The sequence below is a fragment of the Bos javanicus genome, chromosome 26, assembly GCF_032452875.1.
Source record: "Bos javanicus breed banteng chromosome 26, ARS-OSU_banteng_1.0, whole genome shotgun sequence".
NCBI lineage: Eukaryota > Metazoa > Chordata > Mammalia > Artiodactyla > Bovidae > Bos > Bos javanicus.
Window position 1 is genome coordinate 41,647,206 of NC_083893.1, and position 26,793 is coordinate 41,673,998.

Here is a 26,793-nt window from a genome sequence, read left to right on the forward strand (position 1 = left end):
GGGAAATGAGAAGTTCACAGCTTGGGAGCAAGGTAGTTAAGGGTATTTGATTAAGTGCTCAGTAAACATTTAATGAAGGTCCAGTATATATGCACTTTGCTTGGCACTGGGGGCTGTGAGAGTAATAAGAAGCAGTTGTTGCCCTTAACAGTCTCCAGGCTGCAATCTCACAGACGGGTACAGTTCAGTTCAGTCACTCAGTCGTGTTCAACTCTTTGTGACCCCGTGGACTGCAGCATACCAGGCCTCCCTGTCCATCACCAACTCCTGGAGTTTACTCAAACTCATGTCCATTAATTCAATGGTGATGCCATCCAACCATCTTATCCTCTGTCATCCCCTTTTCCTGCCACCTTCAGTCTTTCCCAGCATCAGGGTCTTTTCCACTGAGTCAGTTCTTCACATCAGGTGGTCAAAGTATTGGAGTTTCAGCTTCACCATCAGTCCTTAAGGATGGTCTGGTTGGATCTCCGTGCAGTCCAAGGGACTCTCAAGAGTCTTCTCCAACACCACAGTTCTAAAGCATCAATTCTTCAGCGCTCAGCTTTCTTTATAGTCCGACTCTCACATCCATACATGACTCCTGGAAAAACCATAACTTTGACTAGATGAACCTTTGTTGGCAAAGTAATGTCTCTGCTTTTTAATATGCTGTCTAGGTTGGTCATAACTTTTCTTCCAAGGAGCAAGCATCTTTTCATTTCATGGCTGCAGTCATCATCTGCAGTGATTTTGGAGCCCAAAATCAGGTACAGGGCCAGGGAATTATCATTGCATTTATCACAGGTGGTAGATAAAGGGGTGGCAATCTATTTAGTAGAGTCACAGAAGAAGAGCTTCAGATCCTTTTTTGGGGATCTTGGGAGTCAAGGGAGCCATACTACATGAGGCTAGTGTGATCATCCTTTATCACACTAGGGATAAAAGGTGGGAGGACCCCTGGACAGAGGGGTACAGGGGAGAAGAACGTGGTGTATGGGGGGATCTGAACACTGAATGAAGCTAGAGAGAGTGGTGAGAGACTGAAAAGTGAAAAGGCAGGAGTTAGGGTGTAATATGTTGACAGGTGATTTTTTTCTTGATGTGTTTTGGAAAATGAGAGGTAAGAGATTAGAGACCATCTAGAGAGATGATTGGAGAAGGCAATGGCACCCACTCCAGTACTCTTGCCTAGCAAATCCCATGGACAGAGGAGCCTGGTAGGCTGCAGTCCATGGGGTCACTAGGAGTCGGACACAACTGAGTGACTTCCCTTTCACTTTTCACTTTCATGCATTGGAGAAGGAAATGGCAACCCACTCCAGTGTTCTTGCCTGGAGAATTCCAGGGACGGGGGAGCCTGGTGGGCTGCCGTCTATGGGGTCGCACAGAGTTGGACACTACTGAAGTGACTTAGCAGCAGCAGCAGAGAGAAGATAGAAGGTGAAGGAAGTTTTGTTGTGTTGATAGGAGAGTTTGATGCAAGGAGATGGGTTAAGTGGTTTTTAAACTACTGTTCCTAACATGAGCCTGAATTAGGATAATGGCAATTGAGGAAAAGAGGAGGAGTGAAGAACATTAGAAGGAAAAGCACAAGGACTTGGTGACTGGACCTGTGGGAACTGAAGGGAAGACAGAGATATCAAATAGGTTTGCTTCAAGGAAAGAAATCGAGGATCTAGGAGACCTGATTTGATAGGTTGAAATATTTAATATGGGGTGAAATATTTAGTGTGGAGTTTGAATGGTGGAGAAACATCCAAATGGAAATACTCTGGTGACAATAATTAGGGACGAGATGGAGCTTGAAGATCAAGAATAGAGAACGTTAGAATCTGTTATTATAGTGGGTATAGTTAAAACTGGGAGAATCTGTATGCCCTCAGTGTGTTAGTGGACATTAGTGAGGAAAGGGACAAAAATTAGTAGGAGTTTCCAGCTGACCTCAGAAGAGACTCTTTTACATTAAAGTAGAAGATATTTGTTAAATATGTTTTTTTTTGCTTGGGAAGGGCAGGTTTCTTCTGTAGGCAGTATGGTAGGGATAGCATTGTATATGTCCAGTAAGAAAGTGTCATACAAGCAGGATATAGTATGAGGATCCTCTGTAATGCTTTTATCACCACTAAGAAGCTATAAAAAGTCATGTGTTTTTTACAAATTTATAATTTTTGGTTGCTAAATCGGAAAACGCCTCAGAACCTTGTTGAGTGAAAGGCTCCTGGGGGTAAGTCACATGACAGAGAACGTTGTATTTTAGAGTATATCATGCACACACTCTTGAAATTCATTAATGTAAAATCTCAAACATACAGTTTGAAGGGCTAGCAGTAAGTATACAGGGAAAGATCTGACATTAAGTTATCGCAGTATTTAGAATGAGGGATTTTCGTTGAAATCAGAGATTAAGATTAGTCATCTATTGCTCTGCCAGTAGTTTATTAGTCTTCTGTTAAAGGGAGTGTTGGTCAGTTGTGTCCAAGTCTTTGCAACCCCACAGACTGTAGCCTGCCAGAGTCCTCTGTCCATGGGATTTTCCAGGCAAGAATACTGGAGTGGGTTGCCATTTCCCTCTCTAGGGGACCTTCCAGACCCTCCCCCGTCTCCTGGTCTCCTGCATTGGCAGGCAGGTTCTTTTAACACTGCACCACCTGGAAGGCCCCATTAGAGGAAGGAAGGATTCATAACATGTTTACCTTCAGAAAGAGGCGCTGACTTCTAAAATGGACCGACAGCTTCCATAAAAAGGGCAGCATAAAGACTTTCTCACTTTTTGTTCTTATTCAGTTGCTAAGTCATGTCCAACTCTCGGCTACCCCATGGACTGCAGCATGCCAGGCTCCCCTGGCCTTCACTGTTCCCCAGAGTTGCTCAGATTCACGTCCATTGAGTTGGTGGTGCTCTCTAACCATCTCATTCTCTGCTGCTTCCTTCTCCTCCTGCCTTCAGTCTTTCCCAGCATCAGGGTCCTTTCCAATGAGTCAACTCTTTGCATCAGGTGGCCAAAGTATTGGAGCTTCAGTATTCAGCATCAGTCCTTCCAATGACTATTCCTCCCCCTTTTCTTCTCAAATTGCCCCCAAACAGTGAGAACAAGAAACATTCAAACCATATTCCCTGAAACGAGCAGATTTCTGTAATTCACAGTGTAAAAAGGTGGGAAGTGGATGGAGGAGGAGGAAATAACTTAGCAGAGTAGAAGAGGCCCCTGAAAAGCTAGTCATTTCCACATCCTGCCCCCGTGCCAGCTCCAGACAGACTAGGTGCTGGATCCTGTCTAGGGAAGCATCAGAGAGGAGGGACCCAGCACAGGGACTTTGTTTGCATGTCTCTGTAGAAACAACCTCTGGTCCCTACCTCCAGCTGGCTCAGGCAGGCGGCCACCCTTCCCCCATCCCAGCAAGGAATGGCATGTGTAGTATCTCCCGAAATAGCATCAGTCAGGCTATGTGCCTGCAGACAGTAGTCCTGGAGAAGAGGGGGGAATGAGGCATGAAACGGAAAACGGGAGGATTAAATAAAAGTCAGCACACCAAATGCAACTCTTTCCTGTGTCCAGGCCCAGAGCATCAGCAGCCAGGTGGAAATGGGGCAAGAATCTGAACAGCCCAGAGAAGACAGCCATAGGTACTGACAGCTGGCATTTCTACCAGAGGGGCTTGCTGTACAGTGATGCCCACCAATCAGAATCCCTACATAATATTCAAGAGAACTTCCAAGGAGTTTTTTGGTATCTTGTTTTTAAGTATGAATGGCTAGCCCAGAATTACATGACATTTGAGAAGAAAAAACTGTCAAATAGGAAAAAGAACATGAGACTATGAAAAAACTCAGAAGAACAAGGCAAAGAAAGCTAAAAATGAAGCAGGTAGTAGAAGAGAAATAAAATTAAATTAGAGGCTCCCTTCAGAAAACTGATGTATGACTAATAGAGAAAGAACGGACAGAGAAAGGAAAGAGGGAATAGAGAAAACAGAGGAAAATTGGCAAAGAAATATGATAAACTGTCTCATAACTATTTGATCCATTACCGTATTTGAACCAGAGCAGTTAATTCTTGGTTGTGAGATGATTTTTATTTGGAATCAAGCTAATGTTTGTGCTTCAGGTTTTATCCATTTGGTACATTCACTCTGATGGTAAAGATTTGAAATGAAGTAAGGAAAGTACTTAAGTGAAAAGCTAGTAAGTGCTCAAGCCTCTGCTCTACATTCATTATGCACAATGAAACCTTTGCTTTAAAAGTGTGGAAACTTAACAGGTTTCATACAGTTTATCATTATTCTTATTAAAAGTTTTTTTCCTTTCTTTGCCTGTTCCCATCACTGCTAGTAAATTTTTTTGTAATTTGCTCCAACATTTTGCACAGTGCTTCCTTACTTGGAAATCTCCAGCTGATGCTGACTATCATGAAGGTGATGAAGACGGTGACAGGGAGCTTCTGTTCTCTCCCAGGCCCTGTGCTGGCTGCTTTACACACATTGCCTCCACTCTCAAAGGAGGGATGTGTTATGCTCCATTTCATAGACGAGGAAAACGAGTCAGAGACTAAATAGATAGTATAAGATGGGATTGCTAGTAGGTGCATGAGCTCGTTAGGTTTGGTTAGCTCCAGGCTCAGATTTTCCCTCCTATCAAATCACTATGCCTCTTCCTGCCATGAAAATAATTCTTAAAGCACATGATTTTTTATTTAGACTGCAAATTGTTTTAAGAGTCTTTTTAGAGGTATATTTACCTCTCTTCTTTCCCTGAAAAGATACCTTTCTATAAATGTTACTTATTCAAAAAATACATGTATTAAGCACTTCCTTTATAGCAGGTATAGTGTATTACCAAGTGCTTAGAATTTTAAACTCTTCAGATATTCTAGGCAGATGCCCAGAATAATATTGAGGGGCGAAAAAGCCATTATGAGGGGAGCGCAGCTTCAGCCTAAGTTGGAAAAGCTTATAAAGGATGCTTTACTGAATGTTGGAAATTAAAAACAAAAACTATATATTGACATATGTAATAGCCTAGTGAGTTACTCACTTAATTTATATTTATGGCATTTATAATTTCTCCAGTCACTAGTAGGATATAAAAGAACAGATTTATAGTGTGTTAAACTTCTTTAGGTCCAGACTAATTGTTTTATAGCCCTTCACAAGATAAGACTTGAATCAATTCAAGGAAGCTCTGGTTTAGTATCTTGTTCTCAGTCTTAGTTTCATAATCTAGTGAGTTTGAGAAGTAAGCGTTTTCCCCCCTTGCCTTAGTCACGTTCAGCTGAGTGTTAGTATGCTATTTAAAATTTTGTTGGAGACTTATAGAAGTCATTAAAAAAAGTATATTAAAAACAAAAAATTACAGCACCGTAGTTGTTCAGATGCTTTAGCTCTTAGAATAATGGTTTTTTTTTAAATAAATCATGTAATATATAATTAATAAGCTTTAATTTGAACATGGACTATAGTAGTTTGTTGACCACTATATGCAGGAATGCTTTGCTTTATAGAAGTAGTAGTCACTAAATGGGTATATGTAAATGAAACTGTATAAAAAGTCCTAAATGTATTAAGATTATAAACATAAAATGAATAAGTGCTAGAAAAATAAAGGTTTATTTTTATAATCTTGAGTCAGGGAGATTTTCTAAGTACCATGTGAAAGCTAGAGTCTTTAAAGAAAAGAAAAAGATTGATAGGCTATTTCTGATTCATCAAAATACCATGAACTAAGTGACAAAGACTAATGACAGACAGGAAAGTACTTGAAATAAAACTGAAAGGGTTAACATAAAAGCTCTTCAGTTCAATTCAGTTGCTCAGTTGTGTCCGACTCTTTGTGACTCCATGGACTGCAGCATGCCAGGCCTCCCTGTTCATCACCAACTCACGGAGCTTACTCAAACTCATGTCCATTGAGTTGCTGATGCCATCCAACCATCTCATCCTCTGTTGTCCCCTTCTCCTCCCATCTTCAATCTTTCCTAGCATCAGGGTCTTTTCCAATGAGTCAGTTCTTCGCATCAGGTGACCAAAGTATTGGAGTTTCAGCTTCAGCATCATTCCTTCCAATGAATATTCAGGACGGACTTTAGGATGGACTGGTTGGATCTCCTTGCAGTCCAAGGGACTCTCAAGAGTCTTCTCCAACATCACAGTTCAAAAGCATCAATTCTTGGGTGCTCAGCTTTCTTTATAGTCCAAGTCTCACGTCCATACATGACTACTGGAAAAAACATAGCTTTGACTAGATGGACCTTTGTTGGCAAAGTAATGTCTCTGCTTTTTAATAGGCTGTTTAGGTTGGTCATAGCTTTTCTTCCAAGGAGAAAAGTTCTTATAAATAAAGCTTTTACAAATCAAGAAAAAGTAAATGAACGACTCAGGAGAAATATGGGTAAAGAAAATAAACAGAGCTTACAAAACAAGTGTAGACAACCAGTAAACATAGAAAACTAATTTGTCTCAGTAATCAAAGATTCAGATTTAGACAGGCTATAAGTTTTTACCAATTAGGTGGACAGAGAGTCAGGAAAACACACCACACTTAGTGTTTCAAACCCAAGGGATTTGTTACAGGGAATCGGTTGACCAGATGTTGAGAGGCTGAAGGCGCACGAAAGGAATGCTGAAGTAACCCAGTGATTAAAAACTATATGAAGCAGCTTCCATCACCAGGCTGGAGAGAAGAAAGGGAAGAGGTGATATTACCAGAACCTAGGACTTCCTGAGGGGACTTCAAGGCTGGTGTAGGGAGCAGCAGAAGAGCTTGGAGCCATGGCTGGTTGTGTGTTGTTGCTACTGGAGGGGCGTCAGCAAGAGCCATCCCCTCCCCCACTTTCCTCCTACCTCTCATCTCCCACCAGTACCACCCATTAGCAGGACATGCCCAGGCTGGCAAGGAAGTCTAGGAAATAATGTCACAGTGTCTCAGGGCTGAAAACAAAAGAGGTGCTAGTGAGGAATATTAGATAATTTAGGCCTTTGGATACAGTATTGGTTGGATTCAACCTTTGGGGAAGACAGTTTACTAATATCTGTAAAAATGTTAAATGTGAATTTTCTTATTATTGAAGCCTATGGTAAGAAATCTGTCCTATAGAAATGCTAGCCAAAGTGTGGAGAAGTGTACGTACATGATGTTTCATTGGGATATTTTACATAGTTTAAAAAATCAGAAATAACCAAAATGTCCGTCATTAGAGGATTGGCTAACTATATTGTGATATTTTTACATATAGTGAGAAACGTGACCATTAAAATTAGAGTCTTACTGATAATACTCTATGTTATTGAGTGATGAAAGCAATATCATATATGGTCTAACATTCTGTCAAATTCAAGAGTCACAGTACTGAAGCTGGCAAGGTTTTTCAGCTGTCGCAGACATAAGTTTAGGTAATAAGTACACAATTTCACCTGTTGTAGTTTGTTTTTTCTCTCAACAGTTATGAATGCAGGGATGAGGAAATATTTCCTACAAGCCAATGATCAGCAGGACCTAGTAGAATGGGTGAATGTGTTGAACAAAGCTATTAAAATTACAGTAAGTATATGTATTTTTTGTGTGAAAAAAATGTATTATCTTCATGTGATCTTTACAGATTGTGCAATATACCTACTGAGCGTCCTTAGCTTACCAACAGTTTATCCCAGAGTTCCTCAAAGTTTGTTTAAAAGACAGGTTATAATATGAATGCTTTTTCTTATTTTAATACATGGTAACTATTAGCCCTTAAAAATCGGCCCATTGATGCCTTTTTAACCCATTGTATACCAAATAAAGGTCTGATTACTGTAGATTCTAACTGCTGTTTACACTAAAGTTTCTAAGGGAAAATGCAGATAGGGTTCTACCTTTCGGATATGTTTCCCCCCCTCTCCCTGCAGGGAAGATTAAAAGACTTCTTACCACCTACCCAAGGAATAGAAATGGCATTCTGTCTGCCTTTTAAGCCATAACTGGGACTGGTCGTAGGTAGGTAGGAGTTGAAGATAGGAGCAGGACAAGATAGTGAAGGGCTTAGAAATGACTTCAGGGGTAGGGACTGATCTGAAGAACTGTAATATCCAGGCGGTCCTGCCCACGTGGTCCTTGGGGGTTTGTCTCAGGCTTGAAACTTTTTGTCACACTGTTTTTTCCCCTCCAGTTCCTGGGCACTCATTTTCTTGTGCTGCAGTTTCCTGCTTCCAACTCAGGCTTCTCTTTTTGGTTTTCTGATGAACATTAATATGTGTTGTTTGTCTGTAGTGTGCCAGGCCTTGCACTGAAGGTTTTACCTGAAAGTACCTGAAAAAGTGAGGCTTAGAAGGATCGAGTGACATGTATAGGTTTGACAGCTGTTAAGTTGTGGAGCTGTGAGCCACACCATCTGCTTGACTCTGCAGCTTAACTCTGAAGCTCAGTGCCTCACTGCTTCCTGAAAGAATGAGCCTCCATCCTTCTTCTCTGACCCTAAAGCAGAACACAGATTTCTGGGAGAGTTTAGTACTGCTGCTGAGCAAGTGACGGGAGCTGTTCCCTGATGAAGCCTCTCCTTCCCTTTCCCCTCTTACACACTGGTGGAGAAGCACACACAGCAGGCCCATATGGGAAGGATAGGGAAGGAGGTCCTGGGTGAGGTTGTGTAAATGGAAGGGTGTTTTTACTAAAATGAGGTTATTTACTGACCCAATATGACTTACTCTTTAAAGACATATGCCCTGACAGTCAGCATATGTTCGTTTCCATTTAAATGAATAAGCCATATTTATGTCATAACACAATAAAGAGTTAATATAACTAAAGCTGTTCTCAGAGTTAGGTCGATTTTTTTGGGTCTTGCACCAGAACAGCTTGTTACCACATGACAGAAAACACCCACGCACTGCATCTGATCTGTACATGAAGCAGAAGTTATTTTAGGTTTGTGCAGTTTCAGGAAAGCAGTTTTTTTCAACTGATTCAGAAGTGCATTTTCTTAAAAGGCTTTAACTGATTGTTTTTGACTCTTTGCAAATATTCCCTATTTGGGAAATTTTTTATAAAGACAATATGTAGTAATTTCATGGAAGTAATCCATTTTTCTTTTTTTAACAATTTGCAATGAGCAGCAGCATTGTTTCTTAGTGCTTTAAGAGAAAAAGTAGTGAATTGAATGGTTTCAGACTTTTTACCATTTGGGAGGTCTTTTGAATTGCTGTATCTAATTTATTAATGGTATGAAACTGTCTTATACAAGTGACACTTTAAGCTTACTCAAATGCAAGAGAAACTGATAAGGAATTGGGTAATGTGTCAAAGTATGTGGACTCTTAAATAGCTTTTGTGGTCTTGCAGCTGTTGAAACTTTTATAGTTTAAAGATGAATCTGTTGTATATGTGTTTTTATAATTCACGTTTAAAAATATAAATTTAAGATATAGAAATCCGTGCTTGTCAACAAAGTGGTTATAGCTGTTAAATTGAGTATAGAATTGGTATCACTTAGTAAAAATTGGTTTTCTATAGGTACACATTAACTCATAGGATAGCAATGAAAGAATTTCCCATGCTTTAATAAGAAATGTTTTATTTCACTGTTCTTTAAAAAAAAATCTTACCAGTGTTAAAATTCCATATGCATTTAAGTGCAGAATCTTTAACCTGGTGTACTTCCCTATGGAAGTTGCTTGTAATTTACATGTAGATTTCTTTGTAAATTTCAAGTTTCCATTTTAATGTATGTGTAGTTTACCTTTCTATGGAATCACTCCAAGTGACATTTGGTAAACTGTGTAATTTAGTAGTCTGCTGAGTACAATGTAATATATAAACTTGAAAGTTTTGGAAATTCAAAATTAGGTTTTGGAAGTATATGGTTTCAGAATAGAGGTGATTAGAGGACAGTGGGTAAGGGAATGGTGATTATCTACTTACTAATTATAGTACCATGCCATCTTAATGGACCATCCTCTAGCACCATAGTTCATGGCTTTCCTCACTTTGATGAATTCTGTGTGACTGTGTGTTGGTGGCTGTCATTAAAACAATTTTCCTCTTACTTACAAAAAAGAGAGAAAGAGCAATAGTAGAGAAACCAAGAAGCAAGAGAGTTCCAGAAAAACATCTGCTATATTGACTATGCCAAAGCCTTTGACTGTGTGGATCACAACAAACTGGAAAATTCTTAAAGAGATGGGACTACCAGACCACCTGACCTGCCTCCTGAGAAATCTTTATGCAGGTCAGGAAGCAACAGTTAGAACTGGACATGGAACAACATACTGCTTCCAAATCAGGATAGGAGTCTGTCAAGGCTGTATGTTGTCACCCTGCTTATTTAACTTAAATGCAGAGTATATCACGAGAAACGCTGGGCTGGATGAAGCACAAGCTGAAATCAAGATTGCCAGGAAAAATATCAGTAACTTCAGATATGCAGATGACACCACCATCATGGCAGAAAGTGAAGAAGAACTAAAGAGCCTCTTGATGAAAGTGAAAGAGACGAGTGAAAAAGTTGGCTTAAAACTCAACATTCAGAAATCTAAGATCATGGCATCTGGTTACATCACTTCATGGCAAATAGATGGGAAAACAGTGGAAACAGTGGCAGACTTTATTTTGGGGGCTCCAAAATCACTGCAGATGGTGACTGCAGCCATGAAATTAAAAGACGCTTGCTCCTTGAAAGAAAAGTTATGACCAACCTAGACAGCATATTAAAAAGCAGAGACATTACTTTGCCAACAATGGTCCATCTAGTCAAGGCTATGGTTTTTCCAGTGGTCATGTATGGATGTGAGAGTTGGACTATAAAGAAAGCTGAGTGCTGAAGAAATGATGCTTTTGAACTGTGGTGTTGGAGAAGACTCTTGAGAGTCCCTTGGACTGCAAGGGATCCAACCAATCCATCCTAAAGGAAATCAGTCCTGAATATTCATAGGAAGCACTGATGTTGAAGCTGAAACTCCAATACTTTGGCCACCTGATGCAAAGAACTGACTCATTGGAAAAAAAACCCTGATGCTGGGAAAGATTGAAGGCAGGAGGAGAAGGGGATGACAGAGGATGAGATAGTTGGATGGCATCACCAACTCAATGGACCTGAGTTTGAGTGAACTCTGGGAGTTGGTGATGGACAGGGAGGCCTGGTGCGCTGCAGTCCGTAGGGTCGCAAAGAGTTGGGCATGACTGAGCGACTGAACTGAACTGAGAGGAACCAACCTTGAAGGAAGTATTGATGACTAGAATTTGGAAAGTCAACTTTCAAAGTACACTTTCAACTATTTATATTGATAACTATAAATATGATGGGGTCTGGTCCCCTGTTGATTATTAAGGAATATCCAAGATGCATATGGCATATTCCTAAATAAACCTACTATTTTTTAAAATAGTGTCTTTCCCACTGTAGGTTTTGATTTAAAAAATCAGTATTTGATTTTAATCTAAAAACAAGTGTTTTGAAATTATGGCCCAACTTCCACACTTTTTTTTTTTTTTCCATTTTAATTGGCAACTGGGAGTAGATAGAATAACCTGAATACAGAACTTCTGTCTTACCAAGATGGTGTATATATGTAATCCAAAGTGTAAGGCTTTATACTTGTGTTTTTCAGCCTGTAGGTAGAGCCCTCAGAAAGCTCCTAACATCCAGGAGTTTGTTCTTGAATGTTTTAGGTTTCAGTCTTCAGGCTTGCCATTTTGTTCATCTCTTCTGTAGTCACTTTTACCTTTTCTTTTTCTGCTGTTAGAATTTCCTATCATTAGGATCATGTGCAGATGCTTGCCAAAAATACATGCAGATCTCTCACAGAAAAACCATCACAACAATCAGGGATGGGAAGCAGGGAAGAGTGGATAAGCAATCGGCAGTGAAACCAAGCATGTTCAGTGTCTGACATTTCCCATCTGTCTAGTGAGGTCACTTTTCTGATTCTTATTACAAGTTGCCTGACTGGTTTTTTTTTATTCTGAAAATGTGTTTATTTTAATGACTGCCTTGAGAGCTCACTTTCCATTCAGAATTTTTAAGGGAGTTAACTATATTCATGAGTATTCTGCTTATATTTTTCTTGCTCTTAGAAATGTTTGCAATTTAGATAATTTTGATTGTAAAATGCAATTCTAAGTCAATTGTTGAGCTATTAACATTGGACTTAGGCTGTACTTAGCATTCTGTTATAAGGATAGATGAGAAGCGGTGGGTTTAACGGTATAGGCAAGGGTTTTTTAATATACTATCATTTCTAGAAGAAAAATGAAAAAAAAGTAAATTTTAGTATATTTTTAAGGAGATATTAGAGGTATTTTCTTAGGAAATTCTCACATATGACTAAACCCTCAACTTCTTGAAATAGGGAGTAGCCACTTTTCGTATGGGTCACCTTTCAGCAGCACATTGCAGCTAATACAAATGTTGGAGAGCTAATTCTTTCTCTGGTTTCAAATTCTTTTAGTACATTTTTCTGTTCTTATGGCTAACATGGCCACATTTTCTCTGTCAGAATAGTTGAAGTAGATGATGCTCTTCACTAGAAAACACTGGGACTTCTTTAGCAGATTGTTTCTGGGTATAGTGAACTTTATATAGCCCTTTCACTCTTAAGTATTTTTGCGAATTTTGGCAAGTAAAATTCTGTCTGTAGTCATATTGTCTTTAAAAAGCTCTCCAAAACGTGCAACCTCTTAGATAAAATCTCTTAGAAGAATTTAGGAAACTTCCCCCTCCAGAATTCATTTCTCTCCCCTGTCCTTCTTATTCCCTTCATTCTTTTGTTTCTGCCCACGACTGGTATTATAGTTTAATTATGGATGAGAGGGTGGAGGGTTGGCCTAAGGCCTGGGGAGAAAGCCATTAGGGGGACATCTGAAGAGACGGGATCCCCTGTCCTTGGGATGTTGCACAGTCGGGCAGGACTGGAGGGATGGGAAGGGTAACAGCACAGAGCTGTGACCCATTCTCAAGTGCTCTGATAAAATGGGGATGTCGTTATAGTGGTTAAATGAGAAAGAGAGTTATACGAACTGAGCTAGAACGTGGACCAGCCAAGATCAAGAGTTACATTCCCTGGTGCCTCTTGAGCCTGTTTTCTTACAGCTGTGGTGATGCTCCTCCTATGCATAGGATTGACAGGAGGATTAAAAGGGAAAATATATGAGATAGTACCTGCCCAAGGAAGCACACGGTAAATGATGGCTGTGTCATAAATACTGTAAAAGAAAAACCAGTATGAAAACTTAAAGGGTTTTATATATATATATATAAAATAATTTTTATATATACCAGTTATATATAGACTTATGATTGGTTGGAAATTCTGTGATAAAAGAGGATGTCAGATAATGCTTGTTGCAAAATGATTCATCAAGTTACTGTTTTAGGTCCCAAAGCCATTAGACTCACAGCCTCATCCTGATAACCCAAGTCGCCAAGGCGAATGTGGAAAGAAGCAGGTCTCTTACAGAACTGACATTGTTGGTGGTGTGCCCATCATTACCCCAACTCAGGTAAGAAGTCAGTTCTTCTATTGTGTGATGGTTTAGCTACTGCATATTGATTTTTGTATTGTTATCAAAAGTCAAATGGTACATCTTTATTGAATAAATGCAGTCACTAAAACATAAAACTTTTATACTTATTTCAAAAGTATGTTTTTATTGTAAAAAATCTGGAAAGCATTAGGTAAACAACATTTAACACTTTACATGTTTTCTTCTGAGTCTTTCTTCCAGGCCCTTTTACCCCCTAGACATGGAAATACTTTGTAAACTGCTTTTTTTCCTTAGGTCTGAAATATTTTCTAAGTCACCAAAAATTATTTCACATTGTTTATCATGACTATGTGGTAGCTTTATTCCTAATCACCCAAACGTGGTAGTAACCCAAGTGCCCTTTATGGGTGATTTAGCCAATGGGACGTCCAAACCGTGACATTACTGCTCTCAGTGAGAAGGGTCGAACAATTGGTACAAGGACCAACCTGAATGAATTCCCAGGAGAATAATACAGAGTGGCAAATGCCAGTCTCAAAAGCCCACGTACTGTATGATTCCATTTGTATTAAATTCTCTAAATGTCATAATAATAAGGATGGAAAACAAATTAGTGGGGGCCAAGCAGTTGGGGATGGAGGCTCTAAAGGGGCAGCCTGAGGGAGGCTTGTGGTGGTGGACACTTCTGTGCTGTGGTGGTGGCGGGATCACAGATATGGTAATAAAACTGCATAGAATGATGCATGCACAGAGACAGGCGTGTGAAACTGGGGAAATGTGGACAAGGTCTGTGACGTGTTTCAGTGTCTGTTTTGATAATGTGCCATAGAATAGTTTTCCCTGTTTGGAGAAACTGGTTGAAGGGCACATAAGACCTCCTGTACATTGTGTTTTTACAACTTCCTGTGAATATTTATAATTATTTCAAATTAGAAAGTTAAACCCCAGCATCCCCTTCCAAAAAAAAAAAAAAAGTGCTGGTGGCAAGACTTTTGCAGAAAAAGAGAGATAGAAATCTGGGTTTTAATCAGTGTTGTTAAAAGTTATGATTAAGTATCTCAAATTAATTAGAAAATACTTGAAGATCTGTTTTCCTCACTAATGGATTTTAAGATTGCTGGGATAACAGCATGAATTGCAAGCATGCTTTTAAGCTAAACAAGCAAGAAAAGACTTTATTTTGCTTCATTTTAGAAAGAAGAAGTAAATGAATGTGGTGAAGCTATTGACAGAAATAATTTGAAGCGGTCACAAAGCCATCTTCCTTACTTCACTCCTAAACCACCTTCAGATAGTGCAGTTATCAAAGCTGGATATTGTGTAAAACAAGGAGCAGTGGTGAGTAGTTTAACACAGTATGTGAAATAATGAAAAATGAGTATGCATTAGCAAACTGTCAACATACACATGGTTTGCTTTGTTTTGTGAAAGACCAGCTTGCTGACCAGGAGTCAGGAGAGGGCATAGGGGTTATTGTGTTCAAAACTCAGTGCTATTATTTTCTTGGTCCGTAGGCGGCTAGGTAAGTTAATGCCCATTACAACTAACCTGCAATTTTAAGCGAACTTTCCTAACAATTTAAATTTATTCCAGGAAGGGTTTCTGTTGATTTTTTTTACCCCCTTGGGAGTGGGTCAGGGAAAGGGAACTCTAGTAGGGAGATGGCAGAAAAGGAGGGCAAGGAGGGTGGGGTGTGGATCACTTATTTGGTGCAGGGTTGGGCTGACCCGAGTTGAAAATGCTGAGACCTTGGGTTACTGACTTAACATCTCAGGCTCTCAGTTTTTTTTTTTTTTTTTCGGTGTGTGTGTATGTAGAAAATCATATTATAAAGCCTACCATCCAGAAGGTTTTTTGAAAGATGCAGTTGAGAGAGGTCACAGCATAGCACCTGGCCATTAGTAATAGCTGGTTGGCCCAGATAACAAATCGATGATAAGAAACTGTGGAAAGAGCAAGTACATTCACCAGTATTATTACAGTTCCAAATTCCCTTTCTAAAATATGAACTAAATCTATAGATTTTCATGAGAAAATAAACTTCAAAGTTTAGAAATAAAGTTAAAAAATTTTTTTACTTAAATATCTACTGGCAATTCTGCTTGATCTTATATAGTAACTTCTGGCAGCTCTGATGAGCTCAGGCCAACCAAGGCAAGTTCTTTCACTGCTAATTGTTTGACCCTCTTTAGGCTACAGGAAATGAAGGTGAAAGCTGAAGGTTTTTCGTTCTTGCATGTCTGTAGATCAAATCAGAATTCTCATCAGGCTGTGTGTTAATTAGGGCTCTTGAGACATTCCTTTCTGTTGCACTCTTAAATCCAAAATACTGACCCTTAGAAAATCTGAAGTGCTTTCACAAAAACTATTATTTCATTGACAAAAAATGTTTATACAGAGTAGGTTCACTTTATTAAACATGTTACTTTACTAGTTAGTATTATAAAGTTCCTGTTGAGGATTCATGCATGTTATAGATGAAGAAGCTTGATATAGTTTAATAACATTTCCTGTGCTTGCTTGTTGAACTCTTAACAGTCTTTACTTTGTGGGGGATGCAGGGCATAGGGAAGTGCTTTCTTTGTTTTGTTTTGTTTTTTAACTTTCAGAGCATCAAAAATATAAGACTATATTATAAAATCATATAATAAGAGCTAAAAGCCAAGCACCAAAGTTGAATTAGAAGTTCAAGGCCTGAGTAGCAAAAGAGATGAAATTTCCTGTATCTCCTCTTCTAAGGGAGGGTGGTGAGGTTTTCCGGTGCTTGACATTTCTGATTGTGGGTTCATATCAGAAGAATTAAGTGGTTATTAACATTTGACATCTTAGAAACAGAAGTCTCATGTCTGTGTTCATCTCTGGTAGATGAAAAACTGGAAGAGAAGATATTTTCAATTGGATGAAAACACAATAGGCTACTTCAAATCTGAACTGGTATGTTGCTTTGTCATAAATGTTGCTTTAAAAAGGTTTTAGAAGTGTTACACTGTGGTAATTATATAGTTTCTTGTCCTGTTTTCTATTTTTAAAATAATTAAATTCTGGTTTTTGGAGATATATACAGTGTATTTTGTATTATCAAGTACCTGTGTTCTGCAGTAGATTGTTGGATAAACTGAGCGCAGTTCTACCTCTTCTCTGATGGACATTTGACAGAGGAACCATATGCCTTGATGACGGCAAAGATATATTCAGTGTATTTTGTTGTGATGCTTTTGGTTAACAGTATTTTCGTTCAATACATCTTAGGTAAAAAGAGTGTACCTTCAAAGGCATTCTACTCGGAAAGAATTAAAAACATCAGAACCCCTCAGTCTACACATTTCCTCTACAGGGGCTGTGGAGGAAATGGGAGAAAGTCCACATTTGACCCTCTGTATTTCTGCCTTCTCTTCCCTGCCCTCCCTTGGCATTTTCTCTTCCTATTTCAGGTTGACTTTTTTGTTTCTTCACATAAGATGTTTTCGTCCCATCTGAAGGTAGAATCAAAGACTGAAGTTCCCTCTTTCACTTGTTTGAGTAGCATCCTTATTTAAAATACTCTTGTCACGTGACCTGTGTTCTGCAGTAGATTGTTGGGTGAATTGAGCGCAGTTCTACTTCTTCTCTGATGGACATTTGACAGAGGAACCATATGCCTTGATGACGGGTCAGAGCAGCACTGCCCAGGTGGACTTTGCACTAATAGAGATGTTCTGTTATCTGCCTTGGCCAGATCTAGTGGCACCTGTGACTGTAAAATACAGCTGGAAATATGGCCACTGTGACTGATGATCCTGACTGTATTTAATTTTAAAGTTAAAACTGGTCATATTTAATATTTTAATTCAAATGGTTAGGCAGAGCTAGTGACTCCTCTTGGACAGCAGAGCATTGGAGAATAGGAAGGGCATGTTTTAAAATTCATCTCAGGTGTCTGTTCTTCTGGAAAACTTGTATGCCTTTCCTTTACACATGTGTTACCCGATACCCACCTCGGTCATAACACTTCCCACTATGGTTTGTTACTGTGTACGTATTTGTCTTTACCAGTTAACTGCACGAGCTTCTTGAGAGCAAAGATTCTCTTTTGGACCCTTTTATCAACACAGCGCCTGGTACTTAGAAAATAATCAACAAGTATTTTTGAATGAATTGAAAAATGGCATAGCATAACAGGAATAGCCATTTTAGCTTGGGACCCTTTCTTAGACTTCAAAATCTAAGAGCCTTAGCTGGAAGCAGTAGCTACTTGGTTCAAAAAGTACCAGCCTTGGTGTCTCAGAAGCTGCACTTGTGCTTGGTTTGATGATTTTCTTAGTGCTGCATAGAATAATGGTATGTCTTAAACTCAGTGGTGTGTCATTTTCAGTGAAATACAGTATATAGTATTTCATGAAATGTTTACTGTGAATACTGTGCCAACTAGGAACTGGTTATGTCATACTTGAATCTTGTATCTGGTTTTGTAGCCTTAGTTGAGGTAATTAGTATGTCTAATCCTGTTTGCTCAGGTGAACAATAGTGCATGTATTCTAGAATTGTGGAAAGTGACACATTTAAAACCTAGCACATGTCCTGCCACTTCAGTTCAGTTCAGTCGCTCAGTTGTGTCCGACTCTTTGTGACCCCATGAATTGCGGAACGCCAGGCCTCCCTGTCCATCACCATCTCCCAGAGTTCACTCAAACTCATGTCCATCGAGTCGGTGATACCATCCAGCCATCTCGTCCTCTGTTGTCCCCTTCTCCTTCTGCCCCCAGTCCCTCCCAGCATCAGAGTCTTTTCCAATGAGTCAACTCTTCGCATGAGGTGGCCAAAGTACTGGAGTTTCAGCTTTAGCATCATTCCTTCCAAAGAACACCCAGGACTGATCTCCTTCAGAATGGACTGGTTGGATCTCCTTGCAGTCCAAGGGACTCTCAAGAGTCTTCTCCAACACCACAGTTCAAAAGCATCAATTCTTCGGCGCTCAGCTTTCTTCACAGTCCAACTCTCACATCCATACATGACCGCAGGAAAAACCATAGCCTTGACTAGACGGACCTTTGTTGGCAAAGTAATGTCTCCACTTAGTACATGTTTTGGAGAAGGAAATGGCAACCCACTCCAGTGTTCTTGCCTGGAGAATCCCAGGGACAGGGGAGCCTGGTGGGCTGCTGTCTATGGGGTCGCACAGGGTCAGACACGGCTGAAGCGACTTAGCAGCAGCAGCAGCAGTGGCAGCAGTACATGTTTAATAAACTCTGTTTTTTAAAATGACAAATTTAACTCGGAGAAGCTGGCTATTTACTACTCTGGTCCCTTCTATATGAAAAAAAAAAGAGGAAATACTCGCTGGGTCCATAGCGGTTCATCGAGGAAAAGATGGATGGTTGTTGGCTTTTAATAAGCTTACAGTATCGTTTAGGACATCAGTAGTGTGAACATGGGTTATATGTCAGTTCCCTTGTTTCAAACCACAATGTGTATACAGTTATAATACTTGAGCCCTTCTAATGCTAGATGGTTCAAGAAGGTAGATTTATGTCGTAGATGTGCGTCAGGAAGGAAGCATGATTTTCACAGATCTCCAAATAAGACAACTAATGATCAGAGAGATTTTAAAAATGTATGTCTGTTTATCTGCCCTTTTTACGATAGGAAAAGGAACCTCTCCGCGTAATACCACTTAAGGAGGTTCATAAAGTCCAGGAATGTAAGCAAAGGTAAGCACCCCCTCAGACTTGGTGCCTAACACAACTATTAGCCCACAGTATATAGTTCCTCAGCTTAATCGATGCACTTTCAGATGATGTTTTCCTATATTACTGCCAGTGAGTTTGGCTAAAACTTTCAAAGCCTTCAGATTAAATATTGAGATTTTTTTGTTTGTTTGAAAACTACAAATTAGGGAACAATTCTTAAGCTTATTAATGGAAAGGACAGAATTTAATATGAACAACTTCTGTCATACTTGACAGATGGATGTATTAATAATTTTAATATTTCAAGGTTGCTGCAAAATAGAGCTTTAATAAGAAAGTATGTTAACTGTACCACTGTTTCTTTGAGCACACTCTTTCTTCACAGTTGAAAACTTTGGATTTTAAAGTTGTTTTTGCACTTTTCTAAAAATACATGTAACTGTATAAAATGTATAGAATTCAATGCAAGAATAAATTGAAAAATGATAATTTGGTATTTTTTAAGTAAATTAATATTTTACCTTTAATATTTATTAACACATATTTGGTACTGGGTAAATAAGTGAAAAGAAAACTATCAAATAATTGCTTCTTGAGTACAATTGGAAAATTTGTTTTGTTAACAGTGACATAATGATGAGAGACAACCTCTTTGAAATTGTAACATCGTCTCGAACTTTCTATGTGCAGGTAGGATACTTCTTTGGAGATTATAGATCCTCCTAACAAGGAATTAATAATTTTAGAGGTGAAAATAACATAAATAAACGTGTTTCTCATAGAAGTAAGGAAAAATATGACAAATGTAATTGCCAACTTAATAAAAATGATGCTGTATCTAAGGTTATTGGTAGATCATATGTTCAGCAAAGAGATATTCTTCGCTGTAAGTTAATTGAATAGAATTAAGTTTTATATGGAGGAAGGGAAATGTGCTATTTAGATGCTGTCTGTATTTTCAATTTGGATTATATTTGCACATATTTTGGAATTTCAATTATATCACTTTTTTGGTAATTTTCTAAAAAAAGGGACTCAAATATCCGTAATAAAAGTAAATAGTAGATCTTATTTCACTAATGGTGGATAGGTATCCTATGTTTAAGTTTAAAATATGCTTTTTATTTAACACATTGATTTACTTAAAAGTTTTTTTTATAAGAACATTTAGTTTTGTTTTTAGAAGTTATTACATGTGCTTTTTGCAGAAAATATAGAAAAATACAGAAATATGAAGAGAAAGGTACTTTATAAAACATAGAATTCTACATTCAGGCAGCTGTTCTTTTTTTTGTTTGTTCTTATTAGGCTATATCTTTTTATACCAAGTGGGATCATATGAAATATAGTGTTATATCCTATTTATTTACTATATTATGGTCACTTTTTCCCACGTCATTAAGAATTCTCTGAAAGCCTTTTAGAACTATGCTCTCTCATATGAGTGTTTTACCATTAAACTATTTCTGTACTGTTACTGATCATTCATTAACATAGTTTTTGTACATTTACTATGGTATAAAGTGTTAGTGAACATTTTGTGAATAAACTTGTCTGGATTTCTTACTTCCTTCTGATCAGTTTCTAGATCAGGAGTCACTATTAGAGCACGAGCTTTTTTAAACCTGTCTTTTACCAAACTGATTTCTAGACTGGTGCTCTTGTTTGTAGTGAACGAAAGTATACTCTACCTCTGCCTGCTTTGAATTTTTCCCTTTTAAAATCTCTTTGTTATTATCATTGGTTCAAAAATATTACTTGTGTCTTTAGAATTTTTAAACTTAATCGAGAAGAGGCCCTACCTCGCCACCCCTCTGAGGGCCTTGTTTAATTGAAGTCATCGGAAGGCTTCTAATGCACATTGGAAGCCACAGTCCTATCAAGGAAGAGCCTGCTTTGGCATAGGACTGCCGATACCGCTTTTAGGGTTTTAGGGTACAATTAGAAATTGTTTTTAGAAAAATAACATAAAATGATGTCACAGTGGTTTTTGTTTTTTTTACTGCACAATTACATAAATAATCCATCTTGAAAATTCAGACAAGTACAATGATTGGAGAGCAAAATGAGAAGGTCTTTGACTTCCTCCTCTTGTTTTCTCTCCAAAACTGTTCATGTTGACACTTTTTGACATGTCTCATCTTAGAACATTAAGTGCCCAACTTACTTCTGTGTGTTATAATTTACCCGGCAAAACCTGGTTCAAAAAAGCGATTTCTAAAATTTCTTAGAAACCATTGCCTTAGGCTGATTTTGTTGTTGATGGTTAATTACCAAGATGAACACATTGGATTTATAGACACAAGAGCTGATTTTGAGGAAAACTTGAATGAATGCTTCCTTCCCCTTAGGCTGATAGCCCTGAAGAGATGCACAGTTGGATTAAAGCAGTCTCGGGTGCCATTGTAGCTCAGCGGGGACCCGGCAGATCAGCGTCTTCTGTATGTTTCCTGTTCTCTGGGGTGATACTCCCTTGGATCCCCAATCCTGTCAAGTTATTTTTCTTCCTCTCCCCCTAATCCTTTTGATTTCTTTCTGTTTTGAGATTTATCTGCATGTTGACTTTCATACCGATTGGACTTGCAAAAAAAAAAATAATGCATTTCTAATTTAATGCTTCCTATAGTGTTATGTATACATAACTTTTCTGTGCATTGTATTGTCTTAAATGCACAAACAGGGCAACTAAAGAATGAACGTTTCCTTGTTTTGTTTTAGGAGTTCTTACTTGTCAGTAAGTCCAGATTTGGTATAATTTTACCAAGTCTTAGTGTGGTATTTGACCTAATCATTTAAGGCACCTTTAGTTGTAGCATTACACAATTTTGTGAAGTTTTCTCGGTTTCCTTTTTAACTTCCTGTAATTTCAGTTTAGGTTTTTGCCTTAATAGCGCCATAAGACAGTTGAGCAGCTTGAACCTTAAATATAATGTTCTCTTTGCATTTCATTCTCATTTTTTACTTGGTTAATTTAAAAGGCTTCTTTTCACTATGTTAATTATCTTTGTGGCAGTATAGTAGATTAAACCAGCTAAACATTCTCAGTAAGGAATATGTTTTTACTTTTTAACTTAACATGTACATCATAAGAATAAGATTTAGCTTTAGGATACTTTGGTCACTGATCTGTGGTCTGAAAATACAAATCTACTAAGGAATGAAAAACTTGCAAGCATCTTAAAATGCAGTATGTTTGTCTACAGAAGGCAGTCTAACACTAATACACAGCATGATAGCCTTTATTACTGGGACTCATTGTCAGTGCTGATATTCTGCACTTCTAGTATTTTCCTGCAGTGCTAGTATTGCAGTAATACTGTCTTTTAATCTTTTCTTGTTAGAAATGACTCTAGGTCAGTAAATATAAAAAAAAACCCATCTTTTCTCACTTTTAAAGTTATTCTTCTTATATCCTTTTTGGAATAGCTCAGAAATTATTTTTAGAGGTGTTAATTTTGTAACCACCTGTGTTTTATGTGACCTTTTCAGCGGTCAAGTATGAGACTCTCTGCAAAAACAATATCTGTTGGGAAGAGGAAAAGCTGGAGAAGGGTGTTTGTGTTTTGTGCTTTGTGGTGGGGGCAAAGTGGACTCTCTGTCTCTGTCAGCAGAACTGTCTCTTTTCCTCCCCTTCCCAGGATAGGTTAACTCTAATCTTAGCTTTGCACTGTGTTCCAGATGCGGCAGGCCAGAAGGCTGTCGAACCCTTGTATACAGAGGTATACGTCAAGAACTGGGGAATGCAGCACGTATGTGGGCTCTCACGCACACATGCCTTCTTACTAGAGGGCCCGGACTTACTCACTACTCACAACTGATTCTAGAAAGTTGAGTTAACCAAACTGCCTTCTGCAGTTATCGTAACTGACTTTGTCAACACTAACGCAAACTATTTCACTATAGTTATCAGGTTGAATATGTCTATTAAAAAAATAATGGAAAAAAATAGAACTTTACTAATTTAAAAAGTCCTGTCTATTTTCTAAAGCTTAATTTCCTGAGTTGCCACAAGAATTTTGATTTCTGTATTTCATGTATTTGGGAACTTTTTTATACTACACCACTTGACATGCACCTTTGTGGTAATATGTACAAACTCACAGGTGCACATGCATTGGATAAACTCTATATTACTATAGTTTGCATGGCTTATTAGCTCTTAGGTGAAATTTAGCCATGTAATGGGAATCTGTAGTGTTTTGGTGGTTTGTTTATAGCCCTTTTTTTTTCAAAGCCACCAATGTCACAAATGAACACAATGAAGTAGGAACTATATGGCAGTGCATTTGGAATGGTCATATTTAAGGTTAACTTCAGATTTGATTTAGTCAGAAGCGTGTTGAATACTCACAACTCAAATTATCTTATAACAGTTTTAATAAATGCTTAAGTATGTACCCTTTGCTCTCTTTAAAATGTCAAGCCATGTGAATGTGTGCCATATGCAAAAATAAATAAATGCAGTTAAATAAGAAGCAAAAGGACTATGATATCAGGGAAGCAAAAACTAAGTTTATGAGGCTACCAGATAAAATAATGGGTTTGAAAAATGTTTAATTCTGCTTATTAAAGAAATAATTGCCTTTTATTTTTATATTCTACATTTTCATTGTTTAATCTTTCTAAAACATATGGGATAATTCCTACTGTTTATTGAGAATAAACTCTTAAGTAAAAATGGTAAAGCTGATAGGCCCCCTGTTAAACACAGTTCAGTTGCAGTTGGTACACTGCATTCCAGTCTAGGCTGACTGAGCCTTTGAAGTGTCAAAGCTGCCAGATTGGACTTTGGTGACAGAACTGGTTTCTCAGTGGAAATGGTTGTTGGCTGTCATCGCTCTAAACTCACCCCTAAAAATGCACTGCTTTGGGAAAGAACTTGCACACGTATGCTGCACGGCTCATGCTTCTGCTCTGTGTGTGTCTTGTTCTGTTTGTTTTTCAGAGAATAAAGTCTCACACTGAGTTACTAACCCTGTCGTTATTGATTGCCTGTGTCTGACCACCACTCCTCTTTGCAGGAGCATTCCAACAGTCCTTCCGAGCCCAAACACGCTCTCCTCTCTGCCAGTGCCGCAGCAGCCACCCCACATTCCACAGCCTCTCGCAGCAACTCTTTGGTCTCAAGCTTTCCCATGGAGAAGCGAGGATTTTATGAATCTCTTGCCAAGGTCAAGCCAGGGAACTTCAAGGTCCAGACTGTCTCTCCAAGAGAACCAGCTTCCAAAGTGACCGAACAAGCTCTGCTAAAACCTCGAAGTAAAAATGGCCCTCAGGAACAAGATTGTGACCCCGTGGACTTGGATGACGCAAGCCTTCCAGTCAGTGACGTGTGAGGTGGAAGCTCGTGGAGCCTGACCCGCCTCATCAGCCCTCAGTGTCCTTTTCACAAGGCTTCTCGCCAAAGATGATAAAGGGGAAGTGGGTTTTAATGCGTAGAATATCCTGCCTCGTCGCTGTCTTCTTTATAAGCTGGTAAGCCAGGAAGCTAGCAAGTGGCCAAACTAAATGTAATTTCTTTAAAAGAAAGAAAAAGAAAGAAAAATGCCCTGTTAGTATCAACTGTCTGAAGCTTTGTTCTCATTGGGATGATAACAGTGTGTGTGTGTGTGTGAGAGAGACACTTTTTCCTAGTGAATTTGACAGTTTAGCCGCTTCACAATTTAAAACATGAAAAATGCTTATAATTACTTTGGTTGTTTTAAAAACGCTACTGTGACTTCCTATTAGATGTTCAGTCTCTACACATTCTTACTGGTTAATATTATTGACTGAAATATTGCCAGACAAAGATGTCTAAACTCGTGATGTCTGTGGTGCTGTAAAATTTATACTACAGTGTGGACAGTTTTGAAACGATAACCATTTTTGTTGCTCTGGATCTCAAGGTGAGCAGTGCATTTTGCATAGAGAGGGTATTATTGAACTGTTAGTGAGGGTTGTGGGTTGTACTGTTGGAGAAAAGGGGAGAGTTAGAATTCAGATAGGTAGATCTTGGACATTTGTTTGTAAAATCTTAGTCAAGATGTGCAGCACAGTCATTGCTTTTTATTCAGTGAAAATTATTTGGTATGAAATTTCTTGGAGGCCTGATTTTCTTGTCAAAATTTTGTAAATAGTTCTTCTATATTTGAATCAGTGGAAGACCTCGTTTATATGTAAAGATACTGCCCTTAGTCATGTGGTTGTAGCCTCTGCTTTTTGTCACTAGTAACCTGTATTCAAGTGTTCATATTGTTTAGGAATGTTTTGAGATTAATGTGCGTAAAAGTCCTATGTGATTGGTTTTAAACAATTGGGATAAAATTAATTTTTAGTAGCATAAGTTAATGTGCTAAATAGCATACCATTTTGTGTTAGAGATACCAGAATATTGTTATTCTACTGTCTGTGCAATACATGTTTTAAGCACAAATTTGAGTATACATTTAATCATGGGGATGTCAAAAACATAAGCTCCTCTCTAAAAAACATCGTTAGTTTCAGGTGTTGAATAACAGACCAGTTTGACCAAGTACTGTTTCTACGGTTCAGTCTTAAACATTCGCTTTAAGAAAATAGTCTTGAATTTCATATGCTGCTATTTTTTATGATATTTTGCCATATTACAGTACTGTTTTGTTTTGAATTCATACATGTCGCTGTTTCTCCTTTTCATTTTCTCAGAAGACTTTTTGTTTGAGAGCGAGAAAGTGGGAGTGGATTTCTTAAATCAGAGTGTGGTCCAGAGGTTACTATCTGTTACACTAGAATTATCATAGCATCAGTTTAAAAATCCAAATGCATAAAGAATGCACCACTCAACATTTTTATTCATAAGCTATTATTTTTGAAACTTATATTTAGATTTTTCTTCTTTTTTTGCAGCTACATTTGAAAATGGTAGAATGAAAAGGTTTTAAGTTGTTATTTTCTCTGCAGATGCATCCATTTCGTCGGCTCTTTTAGAAAGCTCTTTTCTCATGAGCACGCCTAAGAAGTCTTATGCAGACAGTGGGCGATATTCAGGAGCCTGATGCTGTTTTCTTTGGTACAGCTTCCACACTGCATGTTCATTTTAATATTTTGGTATTGGTAATTTGATATATTTCATAGTGGCAAAATATTAGCTCTATTTTGGGACTTTTTATAGAACTACCCTTGCATTCAGTAGCATAGGAAAATGTTCTTGTGATTGTCAGGGTCTTCTAATATTTATCTCAATACTTTTATAATTCTATGAAAATTATTTAATTATTTTAAAACATATACTTTTCTTGTAAATATGTCACATCCGAATTGTCAAAGAATTACTTTGAATACCTTAATATTTGCTGCATTTTTTTCTGTATATGTAACATGTCTTCTCTCAGAATGGGAATGTATGTGTGCTTCCCAATGTTTACTTTTATGTCTGGTATGGTATCTTTATACGTCAAACTGGTTAAACACTGTAATGCTTCAAAATAAACTCAGAATTAATTCTAACTTATTTCTCAGGACTGATTCAGTTCTTGTGTAAACAATGAAATAAAATGAATACAAAATATGTTTGGTTAATTGACGTGAATTTACATGTTTAAGAACAGGCTAATTAGTTGGTAGCCTTGGAAAGGCATGACTTGATAAGAAATTGTGCAAGGAAAGATGAGTGTTTTGGGGAAAATGAGCTTATTTTTGCTTAATTAGAAAACATATTCTCAAAGGCAATATCAACAAT

The 26,793-nt window shown here is 38.1% G+C and overlaps 1 protein-coding gene across 16 annotated transcripts in view; it reads left to right on the top strand.

Moving 5' to 3' along the window:
- PLEKHA1 (pleckstrin homology domain containing A1) overlaps positions 1-26,565 on the top strand; it is a 54,476-nt gene extending 27,911 nt beyond the window's left edge. For 3 of the 16 annotated variants that reach the window (XM_061403738.1, XM_061403737.1, XM_061403739.1), the window contains exons 5-13: positions 7,418-7,515; positions 13,318-13,443; positions 14,623-14,766; positions 16,294-16,362; positions 19,051-19,115; positions 19,721-19,784; positions 21,446-21,535; positions 22,773-22,843; positions 24,116-26,565. In XM_061403738.1, the coding sequence (XP_061259722.1) occupies positions 7,418-7,515; positions 13,318-13,443; positions 14,623-14,766; positions 16,294-16,362; positions 19,051-19,115; positions 19,721-19,784; positions 21,446-21,535; positions 22,773-22,843; positions 24,116-24,326 (938 nt within the window). In that variant the 3' untranslated portion in view covers positions 24,327-26,565. Of the gene's footprint in view, positions 1-7,417; positions 7,516-13,317; positions 13,444-14,622; positions 14,767-16,293; positions 16,363-19,050; positions 19,116-19,720; positions 19,785-21,445; positions 21,536-22,772; positions 22,922-24,039 lie in introns of those variants that run through there. The other 13 variants (XM_061403741.1, XM_061403740.1, XM_061403742.1 and 10 more) reach the window with 9 other exon arrangements.
- Positions 26,566-26,793: the final 228 nt, after the last annotated feature.